Raw genomic sequence first — 24,789 nt, 5'->3', positions numbered from 1 at the left:
CGGATTCAAAAAACCAATCCAAACCTACTGAATTGGACTGGATTGGATCGAATTACGGATTTCACGGATTTCTTGCTCGGCCCTAATTTGTGGATTTTATTTTAATCATGATTATTTGTCTTCAGTACTTATGTGCATTGTGGGGAGAAGAAGAACATGGCAGTGACGCAGTTTGAACCAGCTGATGCTAGGCGGTGCTTTCCATGTTGGGATGAACCTGCTTGTAAGGTGCCAATTTCTTCAACAACCCCTCTCTACTTTTCTCGTATTGTGTATGAGCATTTCCTTATGGATAAATATGAAAAAAGATGTCTTTTCTTCATTTGTACAAAAAATATGTAATTACGCGGACGAAAGATCATTGTATGATAACGGAGCTCACTTTATCTTGCACTACAGTTCTACGTATCTCTGTGGCCAGGATATTCAATCATGTATGACCAAAGTTTATTTTGTGAAGCATATTCGCTAATCAGAATCCCAACTATTATTCTGCTGCTATAAAATTAATAAAAATAAGATGACATAAAAAAAAATGTTTTCAAGAAGAGGGAAGATGACTTGATCTTTTAAAGGATGTGAGATATTATTCCATTTCAAAAAGTTGAAGAACTAGAACTATGAACCTCACTACTTTTCACGGAAAACGTTTTAGGAAGAAAATGTGTAGAAAAACAAAGTTTTAGCACAATTACAAGTTGAAATATGCTTCTTTTCATCTTCTTGTTGCATAATGAGGTGTTTATACTTTTCTATGTATTTATCAAAAAAATGTGATGTGTTTGTATTTGTATATAAATGAAGTGAATAATGAATATTTATTAGTTGGCCTTAATAGTTGACCAAATTTTGCTTAGGCTACATTCAAGATCACATTGGAAGTGCCATCTGAGCTCATAGCCCTTTCCAATATGCCAGTTGTTGATGAAAATGTTGATGGAAAGATTAAGACAATTCACTATCAGGAATCGCCTATCATGTCTACATACTTGGTGGCAGTTGTCATTGGTTTGTTCGATTATGTGGAAGATCATACATCTGATGGTATCATACACCATCTTCCATTCTTGCTTTAAATGAGTATATTACACAATGTAAACCTTAGTCTAATTTTCTTGGTATGCAGGGATCAAAGTTAGGGTTTATTGCCAAATTGGTAAGGCAAATCAAGGGAAATTCGCTTTAGATGTTGCTGTCAAGACACTTGGCCTTTACAAAAGGTATGTTGCATTATTTGTTTATTGCACCAAGAATTAATTATTCCTTTTGTATGAACTTCATCTAACAAATTGTCACATACTTATTGGTTTTTCAATAATATTTTCCATAGTGTTTCTGTAATATTAAGTTATTGTTACGATATGTGTTATTCCTTACGTAGGTTTCTTTTTGTATTTTAAGCACTTTAATATAAATATGACGGAGCAAGGGTACCCTAAGTTGGTCTCTTCTCATCTTGCTTCACATTGTTTTCTCTCTCTCTCGCAACATCTTCGACGTTATTGTTCTTATTTTTAATTCTAACTTGGTATCAAATCATAAATAAATAAATAAAGCCTTGTTCTAGTCTTTTTTTCTTTCTTTATTTTTTAAATATGTATGAAAAAGAAAATCCCAACATGATTGACTGGGGTGGTAGAGTACTCAGAAACTAGGCATAGGGAGAATGATAGGCAATGGTAGCGCACATGGTGGTTTGTATTTTCTAGATATTGCATTTCATCTCCACCACCTTTATCGTCCAATCAGGCTCTTCAACCAGCTATTAGTTCAACACTACAATTGTTACATCACTAACATTGTCTTTTGGGTCACCCATAAGAAACTTTTTCCTAGGTTAGTAAAATATCGTCGTAGGAGTCATTTTGTCTGTTATGCTTGCGAATTTGCCAAGCGTAAATGTTCTTTTTATCCTCCAGTTAATAGAATGAACGTTCTTACTAAAAGTGAGGGGTTTTTTTTTGGTTTCAAAACGTTTCATCTCATGGTGAGTACTCAATTTGACACTAAAATTAAGATTTTTCATAGTGATAATGGCACTGAATATTTTAATGGGGTTTTCTAATCTTTCTTTTAATGACCTTGGAATTCTATTTTAGACAAGTTGTCTCGGCACTCCTACATCGAATGGAGTTATTGAATGTCTATGAATGTTCCAAGTCTTTTGGGGCGACACAATTTTCACTGCAACTTATCGTATGAATTGCATGCCCTCTAGTGTTTTACAATATAATTCTTGGGATTCTTCTTAAAACTCCTTATGCTTCTACTCTTTTTCCTGAAATCTTTAGTTGTGTTTGTTTTGTGCATTTTTCTAAACAACCTTATGGGGAGTTAGATTCTAGGGTTGTTTCATACGTCTTCATTGCGTATTCTGCTACCCAGAAAAGTTACAAATGTTATGACCTGTGCACCTGCAAAGTTTTTGTTAGAATGGATGTTACCTTTGGGTACCATGAATCATTCTTCTTGTTGTCCCAACATCTCTTCAGAAGGAGAGAGGTATATTATTAGGAACAAGAAGAGATGTTGAATCAAGAGCGTGGTCTTTTGTTCATGTTCCCACTCTTTTTTAGGAAGATGCCACTCATAGTTAGGGGGAGAAAGATAAGATCATTGAGATTGAGAATGGGACGGAGAGTGATATCGGTGGAAGGTTGAATAAGGATGACCTGAAGACTATCTCAACATGAGAAAGATTAGGCTACTTGTGTGCCACCTTGTCAATTATTATCACCGGCTCCATAACTTCAGTTTTCGAATCCTCCATTCATCCATCTGGTAATGGTTCTTCTATTGTTATTTTGATAATTCTGATAATTTCTATTGCTCTTAGAAAAGGCCTTAGGAAATTTACCCGACATACCATAACTCAGTTTGTTTCATGTGATTCCTTATCTCCTTTATATCGTTTTTGTTTCATCCTTGTCATCTATAACTGCTCCACAGAGTTGAAAGGAGGTTGTCAAAGACCCAAAGTGAAAAGAGACTATGGTAGAGGAGATGACAACACTGAAAAAGAATGACACCTTGGAGCTAGTATCTCTTCCAGACGGGATGAAATGGGTGCAATGTAAATGGTTATTCACTGTAAAGCATAACGCAGATGGAACAATTGACAATGAAAGGTATAAGGTAGAACTTAATGTTAAGGGGTTTGTTGATACGTATGGTACCTTTGCCCCCTATAACGAAGATTAACTATATTTGTGCGCTTATCTCCTATATTGCTAATCTGGGATGAACTCTTCAACAGTTAGATGTTAAGAATGCTTTTTACATGGAGATTTGGAAAAAGAGGTATATATGGATGTTCCACTGGGTTTTTCATGTTAGGTAACCAAAAGAAGGGTGTGTGGTTTGAATAAGGCATTTTACGGATTGAAGCAATCACCTAAAGCCTGGTTTGATAGATTTCTTAGGGCTATGTTGAGATTTGGATGTAGAAAAGTCATGCAGATCATACTGTGTCCAGCAAGCGCGGTGGTGACAAGATTATCATTTTTATTGTATATGTTGGTATAGTGGTGATAGGAGATAGTAAAGAGGAAGTGTGTCATCTCAAAGCATAACTAGCCAAGGAATTTGAGATTCAAGATTTAGGGTCATTGAAATAGTTTCTTGGGATTGAGGTTGCTAGATCAGATAGGGGCATTTTCCTTTCCAAAAGAAATATATTCTTGACCTCTTAGAAGAAGAGACAGTGATAATTGGCTGTAGACTTGCGAACTCTTCTATTGCGGCTAACAATAGCGTTAGTAGTGCAGGGAGCCTGTAGATAAGGAAAGAAAACAGAGACGCATAGGGAGATTGATATATTTGTCTCATACCAGGTTAGATATTTTGCATATGCTGTGTGGAAGTTACTAGTTAGTTTATGTATGATCCTTCTACCGTGCATCTTGATGCAGTTTACTAGATTTTGAGGTATCTCAAGTCAGTTCCAAGGAAAGGGATATTATTTTCCAATCATGGTCATTTGAGATTTGGAGCATCATTTGATGGAGACTGGACAGGTTAGTTGATAACAAACAGTCTACTTCTGGTTATTGTACCTTTCTAAGAGGGAATTTGGTTACTTGGAGGAGTAAAAAGCAGGTTGTGGTTGCTTAATCTAGTGTTGAATTTGAATATAAAGCCAGATAGCTCATGGTATTTGTGAGCTTATATGGCTTCAAATATTGTTGAAGAATTTAGGGTTACTTGATGCCAGTCTTATAAAGCTGTATTGTGACAACCAAGCTACCATCAATATTGCTCATAATTTAGTTGAACATGATAGAACAAAACATATTGGGATTAATAGACACTTCATTAAGAAAAAGTTGAGAAGAGTCTAATCTGTGTACCCTTTGTAAGGTTTTTTATCCCATTGTGTGCAGGTTGGTGTATAGATAAGTGTCACACCTGTTGATCCAGAGATCTGGAGTCATAAACAGGAACAATAAGCTAAGGTGACAGGTGGCAAATCCTTTGGAAAGTTTCATTTTCTAATTAAATATTGAAATTGATGTGACTCATTTTGAAAACCTTTGTTTCCAATTTAAGATTAAATATAATTCTTCATTTTCAATTTTAAGGTGTCTGACCCCTAGATATACACCCACACCCAATAGTCATACTCGAGTCCGTGTAACGTAGTAGTGGAGTATAGAGAGAGAGATATAAAGAGAGTGTGTTGTAAAGAGTGATGGGTCTAGGCTGAAAAATCATGCATAAGTTCAAAAGGACGATGAAAATGGTGATAGGAAGTAGGCCACATCACTCGAGGTGGTCTGAAATTTGTTGCACCGCTCAAGCACTAAAACCAGCGCTGCCACTAATTTCTTAGCTTCTGCACGCAGTTGCAGAAGGTGATGCTGCAAGGAGCAAATGGCCGCTCGAGTGCTAAAACCAGCGCTTGTGAATGCAAGTTCATAGGAAAATTTCTGCTGCAAAAATTCTTGCAAGTTGTTCAAGATTGCTCGAGTGACAAAATTATCACTTGAGCGAACACTTAGGTCTTCTAATGTATAAACTAAGTGAGACCCAATTCAAAATGACAACAACTGCCACTAAATAAATGACCCAATTCACAACGTAATAATTTAAATAAACGAGGTTCAATTGTATCCTTACAACCTCGGGAGCACAAAATACAAACAAACAACCGACTCCGTGAGTCGTGCTAACGCATGAATTATTACAAATAGTCCAAACCTGGAGATATATAGAATAAAATAAGGTTTCAGAAACCTGAGATGTTACAATAAGTGTGCAAGTTAGGTATGAGAGACATCTATGTACCAACTTGAAGGGAAGTATTATGCTATTTGTTATTTCCTATGTAGGGTTAGTTTTGTATTTTTATTATAAATATGGAGTGAGGGAGAGAACGCAAAGTTGATTTCTTCTCTTGTTGCTTCATATTGTTTTCTGTCTTTTTCAACATATTCTACGTTATTGTTCTTATCTCTAATTATAATTGTTATCAACTATTATTTTCTCTAAGGTGCTTCTGTAACATCTCCATATATACATTTTTTGATTTACTAGTTGAAGTTTTGCAGTTACTTTGCTGTGCCATATTCACTTCCCAAATTGGATATGGTTGCGATCCCTGATTTTGCTGCTGGAGCCATGGAGAATTATGGTCTAGTTACATATCGTGAAACAGCTTTGCTCTATGATGATAAGCATTCTGCAGCTGCTAACAAGCAGAGGGTAATGTGCATATGTTGAAAGTATATCTGGATTCCTGAATATTTCAAATATTGCATGGATTTATCTTGCTCATCTTTTCATCAATCAAGCTGACGAATTCTTTATGATGTCATTGGCTTAGGTTGCAATTGTTGTGACCCATGAACTTGCGCACCAGTGGTTTGGCAATCTTGTAACAATGGAGTGGTGGACTCATCTTTGGCTGAATGAAGGATTTGCAACATGGGTATTTCACTTTGATTGATTTGTGTTTTTATTGTTCTTATTACAGTACATAGTTTGTTACTCATGTGTAAGAAAGGGCTTCTTTTGTCCAGGTGAGCTATTTAGCAACTGATAGCTTGTTTCCAGAATGGAAAATTTGGACACAATTTCTTGATGAAAGTACTGAGGGCCTTCGGTTGGATGGGCTTGCAGAATCACATCCCATTGAGGCATGGTGTCTACTTAAAGGATTCAGTATTGTTACTTCTGATTTTTTTATTATTCAGAATTATGTATACCCAAAGCTTGATTTGGAGCATATTTTTCTTTCCAGGTGGAGATAAATCATGCATGTGAGATTGATGAAATATTTGATGCTATTAGTTATAAGAAAGGTGCATCTGTTATCCGCATGCTGCAAAGTTATCTTGGTCCTGAATGTTTTCAGGTTGGTTTTTTGGTTTCTTAGTATGCCATTTTGCCTTAATTCTTAACATTTTCGCATTTAGTTTGGTACTCTTCTGTATTGCTTTGGTAGGATCCTGCTCCTCCTCATTATATAAAGGTAGATAACTTATTGGAAGAGCTCCCTTTTCTCCCTTCTTTCCTAGCCTCTTTCTCTCGTGTTATATCTCTTCTCTCATTTTCTCTCCTCTTATTCTTATCCCCTGCCGTCTCTCTCTCTCTCTCTCTCTCTCTCTCTCAGTTCTTCTGTCTTTTTTGTCCCCCTTTCATCTCTCCTTTTCTCGTCCTTCCTGTTTTATCTCTACCTCAACATATATCACATAAGGCCAAAAACAGATAGTAGAAAAAAATAAATAAAAAAAATCAGCAAACTGTATTTGCCCACCACCTGTTCAAAGGAAGTTTTGTGAGTGTCGGGATACATTAGCACCTTGTTATTGGTTATTTTTTTCAGCAATTATATAAATTCACTTTTTGGACGTGCAACTCTTGGCTATGCCTTTGTATCCTAAGGTTTAGGAATTTGAAGGATTTGGTGCTAAGACCTTCAGCGAACATGGTTAATTAACCCCAAGTCTGTGTGACATAGGTGATCATTATAGTTGCACATATCTTTCGAATTTGATTGACAGAGGTCTATTAAGGACAGAAGCGTATGTAAGATAATAACTGATGCCTGCTTTTGTTGATTTCTTGAAGAAAATGAGAAGAATACTGTTATTCATTGCTGATTTTATTGTGCTTTTCAGTGTTGCTTGAGTCCCTTAATAAACTTGTTCCTTGCATTATGAGTCTAATCCTTTTTCTTTACTTGTTGATTTTATCTGAACAGTAACATACTTTTTTTTGGGGGGTGATTTCTGAAGCTTTGAATAATCAGCTTAGGGTATGATGAGATATCACCCCTTATTTATACATGAAGATTAGGGTTTACAAACAAAGTCAATTACAAGATGATCCCTGAGGGTATCACAATGATTACAGACCCAAGCCTTTCGGCTAATAAAATACTAAGACTTTCGGTGATTATAATATGCCAACACTCCCCCTCAAGCTGGTGCGAAGATATCTCTCATGCCCAGCTTGCCTAATATGTCATGAAACGGTTTATTCCCAATTCCCTTGGTGAGAATGTCAGCAAGTTGTTCACCAGACTGAACAAAAGGAGTACAAATGGTACCACTAGTGAGTTTTTCCTTAATGAAGTGGCGATCAATCTCAACATGTTTTGTCCTGTCATGTTGAACGGGATTGTGAGCAATGTTGATGGCGGCCTTATTATCACAATATAACCGCATGGAGTCCGTCTGAGCAATACCTAGATCACTCAACAATAATTTGATCCATAAAAGTTCACACACACCTTGTGCCATAGCTCTAAACTCAGCTTCTGCACTTGACCTGGCAACCACATTTTGTTTCTTACTCCTCCAAGTAACTAGGTTGCCGCCGACAAATGTGCAATACCCTGACGTTGATCTCCGATCAGTTACTGACCCGGCCCAGTCAGCATCTGTATAGGCTTCTACACGAAGATGGTCATACTTTGAAAAATACAGACCCTTACCAGGAGCAGACTTCAGATACCTCAAGATTCTCATGACAGCCTCAAAGTGAATCTGATGAGGAGCATGCATAAACTGACTAACTACACTGACAGCAACAGCAATATCAGGACGGGAGTGAGATAGGTAAATGAGCTTACCCACTAATCGTTGATAGCTCCCCCTATCCACAACTTCTCCTCCTGCATCATCTCCCAATTTTTGATTGGGTTCCAGTGGGGTGGCACATGCCTTGCAGCCAAGCATCCCAGTTTCCTTCAACAGGTCAAGCACATATTTTCTCTGTGAGATAAATATCCCATCCTTAGAGCGAGCAACTTCAATTCCCAGAAAATACTTCAAGCTTCCCAAGTCTTTGATTTCAAATTCTTTGGCTAAGTATTTCTTCAACAGAGGTATTTCCTCACTATCATTGCCTGTAAGAACTATGTCATCTACATAAACAATAAGCGCTGTAGTCTGACCGCATGAGGAATGTTTCACAAACAATGTGTGATCTGCCTGACTTTGTTTGAAACCATATTTAAACATAGCCTGAGTGAATCTTTCAAACCAAGCCCTTGGAGATTGTTTGAGACCATATAATGACTTCCGAAGTTTGCATACTTTCCCTTCTGTTTGATGATCCTCAAAACCCGGAGGAATGTCCATATATACTTCTTCTTCGAGGTCACCATGGAGAAAAGCATTCTTGACATCAAACTGATAAAGCGGCCAATCTAGATTAGCTGCGAGAGAGAGAAGTACTCTGACTGAATTCATTTTAGCCACGGGTGCGAAGGTCTCCTGATAATCAATGCCATATGTCTGAGTAAACCCTTTTGCCACAAGTCTTGCCTTGTAACGCTCAATAGACCCATCTGCTTTGTGTTTTACAGTATATACCCATTTACAGCCCACAGGTCGTTTGCCCGTAGGTAACTCAGTCAATTCCCAAGTGCCATTCTTTCTAAGTGCTTTCATTTCCTCAATCATGGCGAGTTTCCACTCAGAGATAGCAAGAGCATCCTGAAAATGGTTAGGAATGCTAACAGAGGAAATATTGGACACAAACGCTCTATATGAGGATGACAAATGAGAGTATGATACAAACTGTGAGATAGGATGTTGAGTACAAGATCTCACACCCTTCCTTTTGGCAATAGGAACATCAAGATCAATGGACTCACGAGATTCAAAGTTACCTAGACTCTCATCAGAAGCAGGAGATGGCAGTGGAGTAGCAGAAACAGTCCCTTGTATCCAGTTAACTTGTTTTCTGTCGATGTCCCGGACATAAACATGCCCATCCTTATTCTTGGTGACAGTGGGTTCTATAGTTCCAGTAGAAGAGGGGGGTGCAAGAATAACTGGTTCTACTATAGGAGGCACAGGACTCACTTCTACCAGAGGAGACACAGGACTCACTTCACACCAAGGCTCCCCCGGAAATGAGGACGGGGACACCGGAGAGGACAAGAAATAGGACTGGGATTCAAAGAAAGTGACATCCATGGACACAAACCACTTACGGGAGGAAGGGTGGTAACATTTATACCCCTTTTGAGTAGGAGAATAACCAAGGAAAACACACTTGAGGGAGCGAGGGTCCAACTTACCACGAGAGGGAGAGTGATTATGGACAAAACAGACACAACCAAATATTTTGGGAGGAATAGAAAACAAGGACTGAGAACCGAGGAGGACGTGAAGCGGAGCCTGTTTGTCCAAGACCTGGGTAGGGAGACGATTAATAAGATGGGCAGCGGTGAGAACAGCGTCGCCCCAATAGGATTGAGGCACGTTCATAAAAAAACACATGCACCGAGCCATGTCAAGAAGATGCCGATTCTTGCGTTCGGCCACCCCATTCTGTTGAGGGGTATTGGTGCAAGAGGTCTGATGGATAATGCCATGAGTAGAGAAATAGTTTCCTAACCCAGAATCTATGTATTCCCCGCCATTATCAGAACGAAAGATTTTGATAGTGGCCCCAAACTGAGTACAAATCATCTTATGAAAAGTGCGAAACACAGAGAAAACTTCACTCTTATCTTTCATGAGATACACCCAAGTAGCACGAGAAAAATCATCAATAAATGTAACAAACCAGCGATGACCTTTCACAGACAGAACACGAGAGGGACCCCAAACATCAGAATGTATTAATGAAAAAGGAACTAAGCTTTTATTCAAACTGGGAGCAAAAGAAGCTCTATGTTGTTTTCCAAGTTGACAAGACTCACAAAGAAAGTCAGACACATGATGATTTGCGAAACTAGAAGGAAATAAATGCTTAAGTAAATGAAATGAGGGATGCCCAAGACGCCGATGCCACAACCATACATCAGCGGGGGTAGTAGAAGACGCGGTGGAAGAATAAGCAAGTTTGTCCGGTTGATCTAGGAAGTAGAGACCATTTTCTGCACTACCACTGCCAATCGTCCTCCCCGTGACAAGGTCCTGAAAAAGACAATGATCAGGAAAAAACGTCACACAACAATTCAAATCCTGGGTAAGACGACTTAAGGATAACAGATTAACAGAAAACTTGGGAACATGGAGAACAGAAGATAGATGCATGGTGGGAGTGACTTGGACTAAACCTTTTCCAGAAATGGAAGAAACAGTTCCATCGGCAATCCTAACTTTGTCCTGACCTGAAGAGGGCTTATAGGCAGAAAAAAGATCAGGGGAGCCAGACATATGATCTGAGGCACCAGAATCAATAATCCAAGGCAAAGATGTATGACACAGGAAAGCACAAGGAACAGATGCTAAGTTACCTGAGCGGGCAAAGGACGAGGAAGCGGTACTGAGAGCAGTAGAAGATCGGCGGTCCAACAATTGGCGCAAAGCATCCTCCAACTCAGTATCAGAAGCTTGGGTAACAGAAGTGGAATTAGAATCAAGGGTATCCACGGCACTAGACTGATGAGCCCGGGAATAGGAACCACGTCCTCGAGAGTGGCCTGACCGACCTCCTCGAGAACCTGACCGATCACCTCGACCCCCAGATGGAGTCCCATGAAGCTTCCAACATGTCTCACGAGTATGCCGCGGCTTCTTGCAATAATCACAGAATACAGACTCCTTAGCAGCAGACGGAGGAGGCAGGCTGAGGCCATCTCGAGGAGTAGACAGTAATGCGGAACGGTCAGTAGAGACAGGGGACATCATAGCTGACCGACGACTTTCCTCATTTTGTACATAGGCAAATGCCTCCTGTAGTGAAGGAAGGGTGTCCATACTCAGAACTCGACCCCTAACTGGATCATACTCCATATTTAGGCCGGCCAAAAATTTAAAGACCCGTTCCCGAGCAATGAACTTCTTGTACCCGACAGAATCAGTAGGGCAAACGGGCTTATAGTCTTCCAGGTGGTCAAGGCGTTTCCAGCCGTTGGTGAGGAAAGTGAAGTACTGAAGAACAGTCTGCTCCCCCTGAAGTGTGCTTTCAATAGAGCGACGCAACTCAAAGGCCTGTGAAAAATTTCCTTTGCGGGAATAGGTAACAGCCACAGCCTCCCAAATGTCCTGGGCAGTCTCCATAGATAAGTAGCCCTCACCAAGTTCTGGAACCATCGAATGGATAAGCCAACTCATAATCAAAGAGTTAGTAATCTCCCATTGGTCATAACCTGAGTCAGTGGTACTAGGTGCCTGTATCCTGCCATCAACATACCCCATCTTTCCTCTGCTTTTCAAAAACAAAGTCAAACTTTGAGACCATGCTAGGTAGTTCTGACCATTAAATAGAGAGGTGGTGATTTTCAGACTAGGGTTGGGATTCTCAGTCATGGTAGTAGGTAGAATGAGACTCTCACTCTTTGGTGTTTGAGACGAAGAGGACACACTAGTGGAATCTGTCATGGATACAATACAATACTACCAAACCCACAACAAACTAGTAGAAATCACAAACCCGGAAGGTGGTAGTGAGATAACAGGCACAATGACCACTATAAAGTCATAACAAAAAAATTAAGAAATGATGATTTTTTTTTTTTTTTTTTTTATCTATATATATATATTTTTTATTTCATTTTATTTTATTTTATTTATTTATTTATTTATTTTTTCTTTTTCTTTTTTTTTTTTTTTTTTTTTTTTTTTTTTTTTTTGTAAATTGATTTATTTATACATGTCTTTATATATATATATAACTATATATCCTGATATATATAAACAGAGCCGGATATATATATATAGTTATAGATATATATATATATATATATATATTTATAGACCACAGTGATCAGAGGACGAACAGAGAACAGAGAAGACGAGCAGAGAAGACGAACAGAGAAGACGAGCGACGAAATGGCTGGAGGAGGTCGCCAAGCTGCTGTGCTGTCGGTCGAGTGACGATCGACAGAGGAGGTCGACGAGGAAGACGGCTGAGGAAGACGAGCTGAGGACGAACAGAGAGAGAGAGTTGACGGCCGACGATGGTGACGATGAGCTGGCGACGGGGACGATGAGCTAGCGATGGTCGATGATGGGCGACGATGGCGACAGAGAGAGAGAGAGCTGAGGAGATGAGGAGATTGACTGAGGAAGACGGTTGAGGAGATCGACGGAGGAAGAGCGACTGAGGAAGACGGCTAAGGCAGATCACCCAGGTAAGCTTCGAACCCTAGAGTATTGTTGGTGAATAGGTCTGCCAACGAGGGTGAGCCGAAACCCTATAGGTTTAGCTCTGATACCATGAAGCTTTGAATAATCAGCTTAGGGTATGATGAGATATCACCCCTTATTTATACATGAAGATTAGGGTTTACAAACAAAGTCAATTACAAGATGATCCCTGAGGGTATCACAATGATTACAGACCCAAGCCTTTCGGCTAATAAAATACTAAGACTTTCGGTGATTATAATATGCCAACAATTTCCTCATACATTCAGAGGGCACTTGCTTCATACATAAAAAAATATGCTTGCTCAAATGCAAAGACAGAAGACTTGTGGACTGTCCTTGAAGAGGAATCTGGTGAACCCGTGAACAATCTAATGAATTCATGGACAAAGCAAAAGGGTTACCCCGTTGTCTCTGTCAAACTCAAAGATCAATACTTGGAGTTTGAGCAGGTTCCTTGTTACTGCATTGACTTCTGTTTGAAATTAGAACCTTTAACGTACATCTCTTGATTGGACTGCAAAGCTTATTTGTTACATCATGTGTGAACTTCATAGGAAATTTGAGGTAATTCTAATGACATGTATATAATTTAATGGCAGTCGCAATTCTTGCTGAGTGGTTCCCATGAGGATGGGCAATGGATTGTTCCAATAACGTTATGTTGTGGCTCATATGATACTTGCAAGAATTTTCTGTTGCAAGCAAAATCTGAAACTCTGGATGTAAAGGAATTCGTTGGTTCCAAAGATAACCTTGTGGATATTTTAATAAAATTCTTTTGTTGCTGCTTTAAAAAAGAAGAAGATAACCTTGTGGAGACAAGAGCTTGGATAAAACTTAATGTGGACCAGGCAGGTTTCTATAGGGTGAAATATGATGAAGGGCTTGCAAGCAGACTTAGACATGCAATTGAGACCAAATGCTTGTCTGCAACAGATAGATTTGGTAATTTTATTGCTTTTACTTGTACTTTTATCATTTTAACGTTCAAGAAGAGTAGTTAATGTTAAGGTATTCTTTTCAACAGGAATTTTGGATGATTTGTATGCCTTATGTGTGGCATGCCAGCAGCCTTTGGCCTCCTTGCTTACATTGATGGGTGCTTACAGGGAGGAACTTGAATACACTGTTCTGTCTAACTTGATTAGCGTAATGCTCACCATATTATGCATTTTTATTTTCATTCAACCCTTCAACCTAGCCTTTGGTCCTAATTTCAAAATTTTGTTTTCACAGATAAGTTTCAAAATTGAAAGAATTGCAGCTGATGCTGCTCCTGAATTGCTGGAGTACATTAAACAATTTTTCATTAGCCTGTTCCAGTATTCTACACAGTAAGTTTCTTATGTTATGAATTTCTGGGTGAGCTTCATCTTAGAATTTAGGGCAATCTTAGAACACACTAGGCAATATAAAGCCATGCAGAAATTAATTGTTATCGAGATGTTAGTTGCATTACACCCCCCCCCCCCCCCGAAAAAATATATATATACATATTTATACACACAAGGGGCAAGATCATCTTGATGCAAGGCTGCTTTAGAAAATTTGAGTTAATGCTGCCTACAATAGGTATTGTAGTGGGTTTTGGTTGTAGAAAGCTTCTAAGAGGGAGAAGAAGGTTTCTAGGGTTAAGAGATGAATATGCATTCTTTGGTTTGATTTTAAAAGTGGCAGCATCCTGGATTTTCGGACTCGTGGCTGTTAAGGGTTTGAACGGTAAGTAATTTAGGGTTTAATATTCAAGGCTAATTGGTAGGAGAATGAATTGTTAGAATAATATCTTTGTTATTATGATTTATTATTCTGTTTACTTGTCATTAGTTGTAATTTCCTTTTGTGCCATGAAGCTTCTATGGTACGTTTCATATTATTAACATATAAGAGAGTGATGGTCTCATTGTTCCCTAAGTTTTGATTTCTTCCAAAATAAACATGGTATCGGAGCAATATGGCTTTTACCTCACCATCCATCCCTCCGACAGTCACCCACCATCATCCGATAGCCACCCAAGTCCAGCCGACTGCTTCACAGGTCCTTTCGGCCCTCCTTCAGTCGTCCTAGGGCAAGCCAACAGCCCTTCTGGCTCTTTCGGCTCTCCTAGAGTCTGCCTTGGGCAAGCCGACAGCCCCTTTGGTCTTTTTCACCTCTCCTACTTCATTACCCAGTGCCGAAAAAGCAATTCTATGGTTTGACAGTCCTTGTCTAGTATTTGTCTCTCACCCATTGCAATCATTGTTGGTCTGGGACTCCTAAAATATTTGTTTTGATTGACCCGTGAGTTTTATCAGTTCTTTTTTTTTTTTTTTTTTTTGGGGGGGGGGGGGGTCAATATATGGCACTATTACTCAGTATTGCATGATTTTACCTCTCCCTCCATGATTTGTGATTGTTTCTAGGTGGGTTGATCCCAGTTATTTTTCCTTTCTTCTAGTAGTAGTGATTATTGCAGGGTTTTGTTTAGATAGTAGCATTCTACAATGGCTGAAATTACTAGTGAATCCACCACTAGTTCCCAACCATTTATAGGGGGAGTCCCATTATGGCTACTATATCCGAAAACCTTAACCCTAGCCTTAAAATTATCACCTCTCTATTTAATAGTCAGAACTATCTTGCTTGGTCATTAAGTCTTGACGCTTATTTTAAAAAGTCTAAGGGAAGATGGGTTATGTTGATGGGAGAATCAAAACACCTAGCATTATTGATCTTGGTTATGATCAATTGGAAATTACTAGTTCCTTGATTATGGGGTGGCTTATCCGCTCAATGGTACCGAATATTGGGGGGAGGGGGAGGGGGAGGGGGAGGGGGGGAGGGGTGTCTTATCCACTCAATGGTATCGAATATTGGGGGGGGGGGGGGTTACTTATCTATGGATACAACAAAGGACATTTGGGATGCTGTGGCTGCTACCTATTCCCGAAAAGGGAATTTTTCTCAGACTTTTGAGATACACCGCTCAATGGAGCGCTCGGTATAAGCTGAGATGACCATCCTTCAGTATTTTACCTTCCCTAGTAATGGGTGGAAACATTTGGATCATCTTCAGGACTACAAACCAGTTTGCCCAACCGATTATATGGGGTGCCACAAGTTCATTGAGCAGAAGAGGGTCTTCAAATTCCTAGAGGGTCTCAATGTGTAGTTTGATCTTGTTCGGAGTCATGTTCTTGGTATGGATGTTCTCCCTTTCCTTTAGGAAGAATTTGCTTATGTTCAGAATGAGAAAAGTCACCGCTGAGCTATGCTTCCTCTTGCCTCCATCAAGCGCTCAGCCTTAGTCTCTGCTCCTTCTAGAGATGGAGATCGTCTGTACTGTGGTACTTGCAATTCTTTTGAGAAGGATAATTTGTTTTATGACTACTGTCGCCGGCCTAGACATACTGGTGAGACATGTTGGAAGCTTCATGGTACTCCATCTGGGGATCATGGTGACCATGCTAGTAGTCGAGGGGGTTGCTCTAGACAGTCTAGAGGCGTGGGTCTAATCCATGCGCTCATCATTCTAGTGCGGTTAATACACATGATTCTGCTCTAATTGTGCTCTACTAATGTTGTCTCTGGTATGTCTTCTTCTGAGTTTGAGGATGCTCTACGTCACTTGCTAGACCACTGGACTTTCACAACTCCTACTAGTGCATCTTCCTCTTCGTTTGCCCATTCAGGTAACTTAGCCTCTTCCACAAATGCTTTCCTATCTCATAAAGCTTTGCCTTGGATTATTGATTCTGGTGCCTCGGATCATAAGATTGGATCTTATGACATTTTTTTGGAATATAAGCCCTTTTCAAGTCAGGACAAAGTTAGGATTGCTAATAGTATCATTTCTTCTATTTCTGGGAAAGGTTTAATCGATGCTATGTCTTCTTTACCTTTGTCATCAATTTTACATGTTCCCAGTTTCTCTGTTAATCTTCTATCATTGAGTCATTTTACTCAGGATTTGAATTGTAGTGTGACCTTTTTTTCCTGACCACTGTCTTTTTCAGGACCTTACAACAAGGAGGACGATTGGCAGTGGTAGAGCAGAGAATGGTCTCTACATCTTGGATCAGGCAGATCACATGGCTTATCATACCATCCAGTCTCCAACCACCAAGACGGCATTTGGCTTTGGCATCGGTGTCTGAGACATCCATCTTTTTATTACTTAAGCATTTGTTTCCTTCGTCTTTTAAGAACAATAATGTTTCTGAGTTTAATTGTGAGTCATGTCAACTTGGCAAACAATATCGAGCTTCTTTTGCTCCAAATATTAATAAAAGTTTCATTCCTTTTTCATTGATTCATTCTAATGTTTGGGGTCCTTCTTGTGTTGTTTCATTAAAAGGCCATAAATGATTTGTCACCTTCATTGATGATTTTTCTCACACTACTTGGGTGTATTTACTTAAAGAAAAGAGTGAGGTTTTCTTTGTGTTCCAAACCTTTCATCAAGATGATGTGCACTCAATTTGGGGCTGTTGTAAAAATTCTACATTTTGATAAGGGGGTGAGTATATTGATTTAGGGTTAGGACAATATTTCAGCACTTTTGGCATCATTCATCATACTTCTTGCACCAACACCCCTCAGCAAAATGGGATTGTGGAACGCAAGATCGTCATATTCTTGATATAACTTGTTGCATAACTTTTTCTATGCATATGCCTCAGTCTTACTAGGGTGACGTTGTCCTCACTGTTGTCTATTTTATCAATCGCCTTCCTACTCAAGTGTTACACAAGCAAACTCTTCTTCAGGTATTCTTCAGCTCTCGGCCCATGTCTTCTATTCCCCTCAAAGTTTTTGGGTGTGTCTGCTTTGTTCACAATCATTCCCTTACTCGTGGTAAACTGGATCCTTGTTCTCTTAAACGTGTCTTTCTTGGGTACTCACATACTCAAAATGGGTATAAGTGTTATCATCCTGTTTCATGTGAGTGATTTGTATCCATGGATGTCACATTCTTTTGAGTTCCAGTCCTACTTCTTGTCCCCTTCGGTTTCCCAGTCATCCCTTCAGGGAAGCCTAAGAGTATTACCTATTTTTGAACCTTTACCAATTGTTGAGGATATAGCGTGAAAACCACAATGTGAACCAGCTATTAGGAATACAAAAGTTGATACACTCAAGGATCAAGGAAAAGTTTATGTCAAGGACAAAGAAAGACAGAAGGTTACTTGGATCCAAGAGATCACTTCTCCTGATCTTCCACTACTGTCTCCTTCAACTAACGAGAGTCTAGGTAACTCTGATAACCCTGATAACCCTGAATACACAGATCTTGATATTCCTATTGCCCACCAGAAAGGTGTGAGGTCTTGTACTCAACATCTCATCTCTAATTTTGTATCATATTCTAATTTGTCTCTTTCATATAGAGCCTTTGTGTCAAAAAAATTCTTTATTAGTATACCTAATCATTTTCAGAATACTCTTTCCACCCTTGAGTGGAAACATGCCGTGATTGAAGAGATGAAAACACTTCATAAGAATAATAGTTGGGAATTGACAGAGTTACCTAAGGGCAAACGAACTGTGGGATGCAAGTGGGTGTATACTATGAAGCATAAGGCAGATGGTTCGATTGAGCACTATAAGGCTCGATTTGTGGCAAAGGGTTTTACTCAGACTTATGGAGTAGATTATCAAGAAACATTTGCACCAGTTGCTAAGATGAATTCAGTAAGAGTACTCCTCTCTCTGACAGCTAATCTGGATTGGCCACTTTACCAATTTGATGTGAAGAGTGCTTTCTTACATGGTGATCTAGAAGAAGAGGTGTATATGGACATTCTTCCTGGCTTTGAAGATTTTGAAACAAAGGGTAAGGTGTGCAGGCTTTAAAAATCATTATATAGTCTCAAACAGTCCCCAAGGGCTTGGTTGGAGAGATTTACCCATGCAGTGCTTAGATATGGTTTCAAACAAAGTCAAGCTGATCACACTCTATTTGTTAAACATTCCTCACATGGTAAGACTACAGCTCTCATTATATATGCGGATGACGTAGTATTTACAGGAGATGATGTTGAAGATATTTCTCAGTTGAAGGAGTATTTGGCAAATGAGTTTGAAATCAAAGATTTGAGAAACTTGAAACATTTCCTAGGTATTGAGGTTGCCCGGTCTAAGGATGGAATCTCCATCTGCCAAAGGAATTATGTGCTTGATCTATTAAAAGAAATTGGAATGCTTGGAAGTAAAGCTTGTGACACATCGCTAGAGCCAAACCAGAAACTTGGTGATGATTATTGTGGAATTCTTGTTGACAGGGGGAGTTATCAGAGACTAGTGGGTAAACTCATTTACCTATCCTATTCACATTCTGACAATGCTGTTGCGGTTAGTGCGGTTAGTGCAGTTAGCCAGTTTATGCATGCTCCTCATGAGGCACACCTGGCTACAGTTATGTAGATTCTTAGATACTTAAAATCTTTGCCTAGAAATGGCCTCTATTTCTCCAAACATGATCATCTTAGTGTGGAAGTTTATACAGATGTTGATTGGGCAGGATCAGTAATTGATAGAAGGTCCACATCGGCGTATTATACCTTTATTGGAGGAAATTAGAATGTGATAGCTAGATCTAGTGTAGAGGCGGAGTTTAGAGCCGTGGCATAAGGTGTGTGTGAAGTTTTTTGGATCAAGTTACTATTGAGTGATCTGGGAATTAAGCAGATAGACTCTATGAGGCTATACTGTGACAATAAGGCTGCTATCAACATAGCTCACAATACAGTTCAACATGATCAAACAAAACATGTTGAAATTGATTGTCACTTTATCAAGGAGAAACTCACTACTGGCACTATATGTACTCCTTTTATGAAGTCTGGAGAATAGTTGGCAAATATTCTCACAAAGGGAGTTACAAGTAAACCGTTCCATGATATTCTTAGCAAGCTGGGCATGAGAGATATTTTTGTACCAGCTTGAGAGGGAGTATTAGAATAATATCTTTGTTATTTTGATTTATTATTCTGTCATTAGTTGTAATCTCCTTTTGTGCCTTGAGGCTTCTATTGTACGTTTCATATTATTAATATATAAGGGAGTGATTGTCTCATCGTTCCCTAAGTATTGATTTCTTTTAAAATAAACATGAATTAGGGTTGATTTGGGCGTGTAATGTATTGGATATGATTGTGGAGTTGCAAAATACACTTTTTGAGGGTTGGGAATAGTAACTCAAGCATCGTGGTTGGGTTAATCGTGAAAAGAGGTGATTAACCCTCACAAGGGTTAGGTAAGTTTACACAAGCACAATCAAATTCTCATAATATCAACTCCATCTTGAAAATGAAATTACATGAAGAAGTAGAAGAAAAGAGGTGCTTGACCCTTCATTAGGCAAATTTACACAAACACAATTTCAATACCAATGAAGAAGAGAAGGAAAATGCTAGACGCTTGTAAGGGTTAGACCTAAGAAGCATGGGCATTTCTATGGAGGAGGTTGTTGTGTTGGACACGACACTTTGTGGACACTCCTAAGAGCGTGCCCGACACTTCTTGAACATATCTTAATTAAGCAACATTTTAAATTCATAATATCGGATGCTTTATAGTTAATTCTCAGACACTTCAACTAAACTTCTGAACCCTCAGACTCATCTTAGGTGATGAATCTGGTTTCTCTTAAATTTCACTTTTTGAATCTCTCCAATGGAGAGATTGGGAGAGAAAAGAAATGGAGTGATAAGAAACTTTTTATTTTACCAATTTTTCTATCCAGGTACTAAAGAAATAAAAACATAAATGGTTATTTTAATAATATTACTTGTAATAGTTTATTTTCTTATCTTGTATGTAGTCTATCCAAACATGATAGGAGAAAAATAAAAAAAAAAAGAATTTTCGTTTCTCTAGCTTAACCAAACAAAAGGGAAGGAAAACACATTCTTTTTTTCTTTTAAACTCTAATTATAATGTTATAGATGCAATTTTTAATGCTATTTTAGCACACAGTATACTACACTGTTAGAGTGTGTTCTTTATGATGTGTTGTACTATTTTAGCACTACTACTCCTCAACACTAAACTACTGTGGAGTTGCTCTTACACCTCTTCAATTCTATGTAGGGCTTCTATTTCTCTAGGACTAATGTTCAATTGTATTAAAGTATGAACTTGCCATGTTCATGATATACTAAATATCAGTTAGATTGGAGGCTAGTGGCTCTTCCATACATACATTGTTCCAATTCAAGTTATCGTTTTACATATTTATTTGAGTTTATGAATTAGATCCATGTGATATTTGGCATGCAGGATGTAGATGAGATATTATTCATTATTAGGTCTTGTTTTGGACCCTATAATTTTTTATTATTCACTGTTTATTGATATTTATATCTCTTATAGTTTGTAGGATCGGAATCATTGAGAGAAAAACATTTTGAAGTCATGCAGAAGTACAATTTCATGCTCAACAAGATCACCATATATAACTATGAAGTCGTTAGAAGGCTAACTTCAAGTGTCTGTTCTTTAATAACTATGATAAATATATATATTGATTAGTAAAATCTATGAAATATTTTAATCACATTAGAACAATTTTGGAAGTAATAAATCTAAAAAATTTACTAATAATTAGAGGGCTACTAGAAAATAATAGAAAGTTACTATTGTGGTGTTCTTTTTTCCAAATAGAAATTGGGTTGTAGATGACATGATATGTCACTGAATAGAAGAGTTTAATGATGCTGATTACTTGATTCATATCTGTAAATAAAGATTTCAAAAAAAAAGAATGGAAGCAAAATTTATTATTCCAATATTGCATTGGGAATGTCCTCGGGTCCTTTGAAACTTTTGAACAATTAAATCTACACTCTGCTATGAAATTTATAAGATTGTTATTATAAGCCAAGTTTTATGCCAGATTCATATAGGCATTTCTGTTGTCAGGCATTGTTATTGATGGCATTTATTTGATGCATGCATTTAGTGACTGATCTATGATTCTAACCAGCTTTGCTACTGTAGTTTATATGATTATCTCAATTATCTGATTTGTACTATAGACCCTAAGAGCATGCACTGTTCAATTTTCCAATGCAAAATTAGTTTTCACCTTTTTATTTCTTTTATTTTTAATTTTCTGATGATATAAGTGTCTTTTCAGAAAACTTGGTTGGGATCCTAAACAAGGTGAGAGCCACTTAGATGCCATGTTGAGAGGGGAGCTTTTGACTGCCCTGGCCCAGTTTGGACATGATATTACACAAAATGAAGCAAGGAGGCGTTTTGATGCATTCTTAAATGATAAAAATACACCACTTCTCCCACCTGACATGAGAAAGGTACATAAAAACAGTTTACTTTGAATTCATCTATTTTTGGAGTTCTGTCATGTGTACCTTTCATTTTGCAGGCAGCATATGTGGCGGTGATGCAAAATGTCAGCACATCAAATAGGTCGGGTTATGAATTACTTTTGAAGGTCTACAGAGAAACTGACCAGAGCCAGGAGAAAACACGAATTCTAGGTAAAAACAATTTGTTTGTCTGAATGACAATTGAAATATATATATCTTTAGTACAAGTTTCACAATTAGACTCCCTTGAATGTTTTTAGGTTCTTTAGCTTCTTGTTCAGATCCAGATATTGTGCTTGAAGTTCTCAACTTTTTGTTGTCTCCTGAGGTATCTTAGTTTTTGTTTTCCACATTAATTATGATGAAGGATATATAAGCCATGATTTCTTGAAGCTTGATGGTGCTGAGTTTGTTTGCTGGTTTGTTTATTTAGGTTCGCAGCCAAGATGCTGTTTATGGAATTCATGTTAATATAGAAGGGCGTGAAACTGCTTGGAGGTGGCTGAAGGTAATTTTGATCTTATATTTATTTGATAAAACACTATCAGAAAAATTGTTGGCTTAAAGTTATAACCTTCATGGTATTCACATATTGTAGAAGGACAACATTCCAATGAGTCAACATGAAACTTGGAAAAAGTGCTTTAAACAGAAATTATAAAAAAATAAAAAAAATAAATAAATAAAAAAAGGTGAGTGAATGTAAGGAGAATGTGTGGAAAGGTTGAGTAGGTGGTCATGGCAAAACATTGGAGACCCAGGGGAGTGAGTGATTAGGAGAGAGATCCAGCCACGAAAAAGATAATCAGTGCAGATTTAAGACTCAAAAGTATAGAGCTTAGGGAAGATCTCAATCTCAAAATTGATATATTCCTTACCATGATGCAAGGAAAGTGACACCTTATATATATATATATATGGAAAATGTTTGAGGGCCACAATTTTTGTGGCCACAATGGCTCAAAACTGCCAAAACGACGTCGTTTTAGGTGCAAAACATGCCAAAACGACGTCGTTTTAACAGTTTTGAGCCATTGTGGCCACAAAAATTGTGGCCCTCTAGCATTGTTGTAGATATATATACTGTAAAAGTGTCTGCTTCTTAGTATATAGATTTATACTATAAATGATACAAAAGTTTTTCCTCCATCTGGCTCTGTATTTAGTAGTCTCATTCGTTAAACCTAAACCCTGTTAGAATATTTGACTTATTGAAAGATAGCTCAAGTGCTATTTCATGCGATTAGAAATCATTGGTAGGGTAAACACAATGAACCCTTTGAATTTTATGCCCAAGGTTGAAAATGAAGCGATTTGGTAAGAGGGCTTAGTGAGGCTAGAGGGAAGTAAACTTCTCCATGAAGAGCTGCAGGTGGTATCAAATTTGGAATAGGTGTAACAATTTACTTGGAATAACTTCAGCTAAGGTGAATTCTGTTGGAAGTTCTTTAGGCCATTGCCTCTATCAAGTTTCAAACTTGGAATAGGTTGAATATTTATGTAGAATAGCTTGGAGCAACCATGGAAATCTTCAAATTTAAATAATGAAGACAGCTACGACTAAATTTTTTATGTTAAATGATGTCATTATGACCATTATAGGCCAACAACTTGGTTGATTTCTCCATTTGAGGTTAAAGTCCCTTTTGTTGTTTTCTTGAAGAGAAATTTTAGAAGGTTGGAAATAAAAAATAAGGAAGCTTTTCTGTAGAAAACCTGTAATGTGACTTGAATCATTTTCTTGTTTCGTCTTGTAGTTTGTACTCGTTCTTGCTACACCTTTTATTTTTATATTCTAATCAAGAACATGTATTGTGTTTTGAGGGTTTACAGTGTACTTATTTCCTTATTGGAAAATGACAGTATCATCAATTAGTAGTGACATTTTTAGTTTTAGACGAGTTGTTACTGGAGGTATGCTACAGAGAAGTTTAAAATGTATATTTGTCATCTTATGGTTTATCCTTCTTTTAATGACTGGGATACAGGACAATTGGGATCACATCTCAAAAACTTGGGGTTCTGGATTTTTAATCACCCGCTTTATCAGTGCCATTGTGTCACCGGTTTGCCTCTCTCTCTCTCTCTCTCTCTCTCTCTCTCTCTCTATCTATCTATGTATCTATCTCTCCAAACACTTAGTTCCTTGAACTCCCTTTTTTTATTTGTTTATTTGAGTACACATCTTATCCCTTTAATCAATTCGCATATATATTAAAGTATGAGTGATATTTGATTCCTCACCCAATCCCTTTTTCCCATTGTCTTAGTTTTCTTCGTCCGAGAAAGCATCTGAAGTGGAGGAGTTTTTTGCCAGCCGTGCCAAGCCTTCAATTTCAAGGACCCTGAAGCAGAGTGTTGAGCGGGTTCACATTAATGCGAAGTGGGTTCAGGGCATTCAGAATGAGAAACATCTAGCAGAGGTTGTACAAGAGTTAGCACACAGGAAATACTAGGAGACGGTTTTGTTTAGCCTGCCTCAACTCACTTGGATATTAAAGGATGTGTTGTTCAGAGCAGTACTTTAACAACACAAAAATCAACTGCTCGAGAATAAGAACATATTGAAAATGGATCATTATCAGCCAACAACACTTTAATTTAATACTTAAACGTAATTTGATTTTGTATCCTTTTGAATATAGCTTGCACGGTGTTTGTTAATTTTCCAATTCCTTGAGGTTGTCTTCTTGCATGTTTAAGGTCAGTCGGTTTTGACATTCATTCAGTGCCTAGTCTTTGTTTTCCTGAATGAGTCAAATGGTGATATGGTTAATGGTTACAATTCTGTTCAACCCAAAGGGTTTGGTTGAGAGTAAAGATCTTGGGTATCATATCCAAGGTCCTAACTCTTCCTAGGGCCAACTATTTAGGCTGCACAGAAGGTTGGTAGAACAAGCCTTTTAGGTTTGGGTGA

The 24,789-nt window shown here is 38.1% G+C and overlaps 1 protein-coding gene across 3 annotated transcripts in view; it reads left to right on the top strand.

Moving 5' to 3' along the window:
* Window positions 1-24,499, top strand: part of LOC114318743 (aminopeptidase M1-like) — a 29,941-nt gene extending 5,442 nt beyond the window's left edge. For 2 of the 3 annotated variants that reach the window (XM_082892154.1, XM_082892152.1), the window contains 17 exons: window positions 126-228; window positions 858-1,044; window positions 1,127-1,220; window positions 5,550-5,703; window positions 5,825-5,929; window positions 6,021-6,137; window positions 6,242-6,355; window positions 12,827-13,009; window positions 13,160-13,505; window positions 13,588-13,709; window positions 13,797-13,894; window positions 21,680-21,857; window positions 21,929-22,043; window positions 22,133-22,200; window positions 22,306-22,380; window positions 23,861-23,938; window positions 24,143-24,499. In XM_082892154.1, the coding sequence (XP_082748280.1) occupies window positions 126-228; window positions 858-1,044; window positions 1,127-1,220; window positions 5,550-5,703; window positions 5,825-5,929; window positions 6,021-6,137; window positions 6,242-6,355; window positions 12,827-13,009; window positions 13,160-13,505; window positions 13,588-13,709; window positions 13,797-13,894; window positions 21,680-21,857; window positions 21,929-22,043; window positions 22,133-22,200; window positions 22,306-22,380; window positions 23,861-23,938; window positions 24,143-24,328 (2,323 nt within the window). In that variant the 3' untranslated portion in view covers window positions 24,329-24,499. The remainder of the gene's footprint in view (window positions 1-125; window positions 229-857; window positions 1,045-1,126; window positions 1,221-5,549; window positions 5,704-5,824; window positions 5,930-6,020; window positions 6,138-6,241; window positions 6,356-12,826; window positions 13,010-13,159; window positions 13,506-13,587; window positions 13,710-13,796; window positions 13,895-21,679; window positions 21,858-21,928; window positions 22,044-22,132; window positions 22,201-22,305; window positions 22,381-23,860; window positions 23,939-24,142) is intronic. The other variant, XM_082892153.1, reaches the window with a different exon arrangement.
* The last annotated feature ends 290 nt before the right edge of the window (window positions 24,500-24,789 follow it).

This window comes from Camellia sinensis, chromosome 10 (assembly GCF_055761805.1).
Source record: "Camellia sinensis isolate YWXY chromosome 10, ASM5576180v1, whole genome shotgun sequence".
NCBI lineage: Eukaryota > Viridiplantae > Streptophyta > Magnoliopsida > Ericales > Theaceae > Camellia > Camellia sinensis.
Note: the sequence above shows the minus strand (reverse complement) of the source record. Positions and strands in the feature narration are given on the sequence as shown.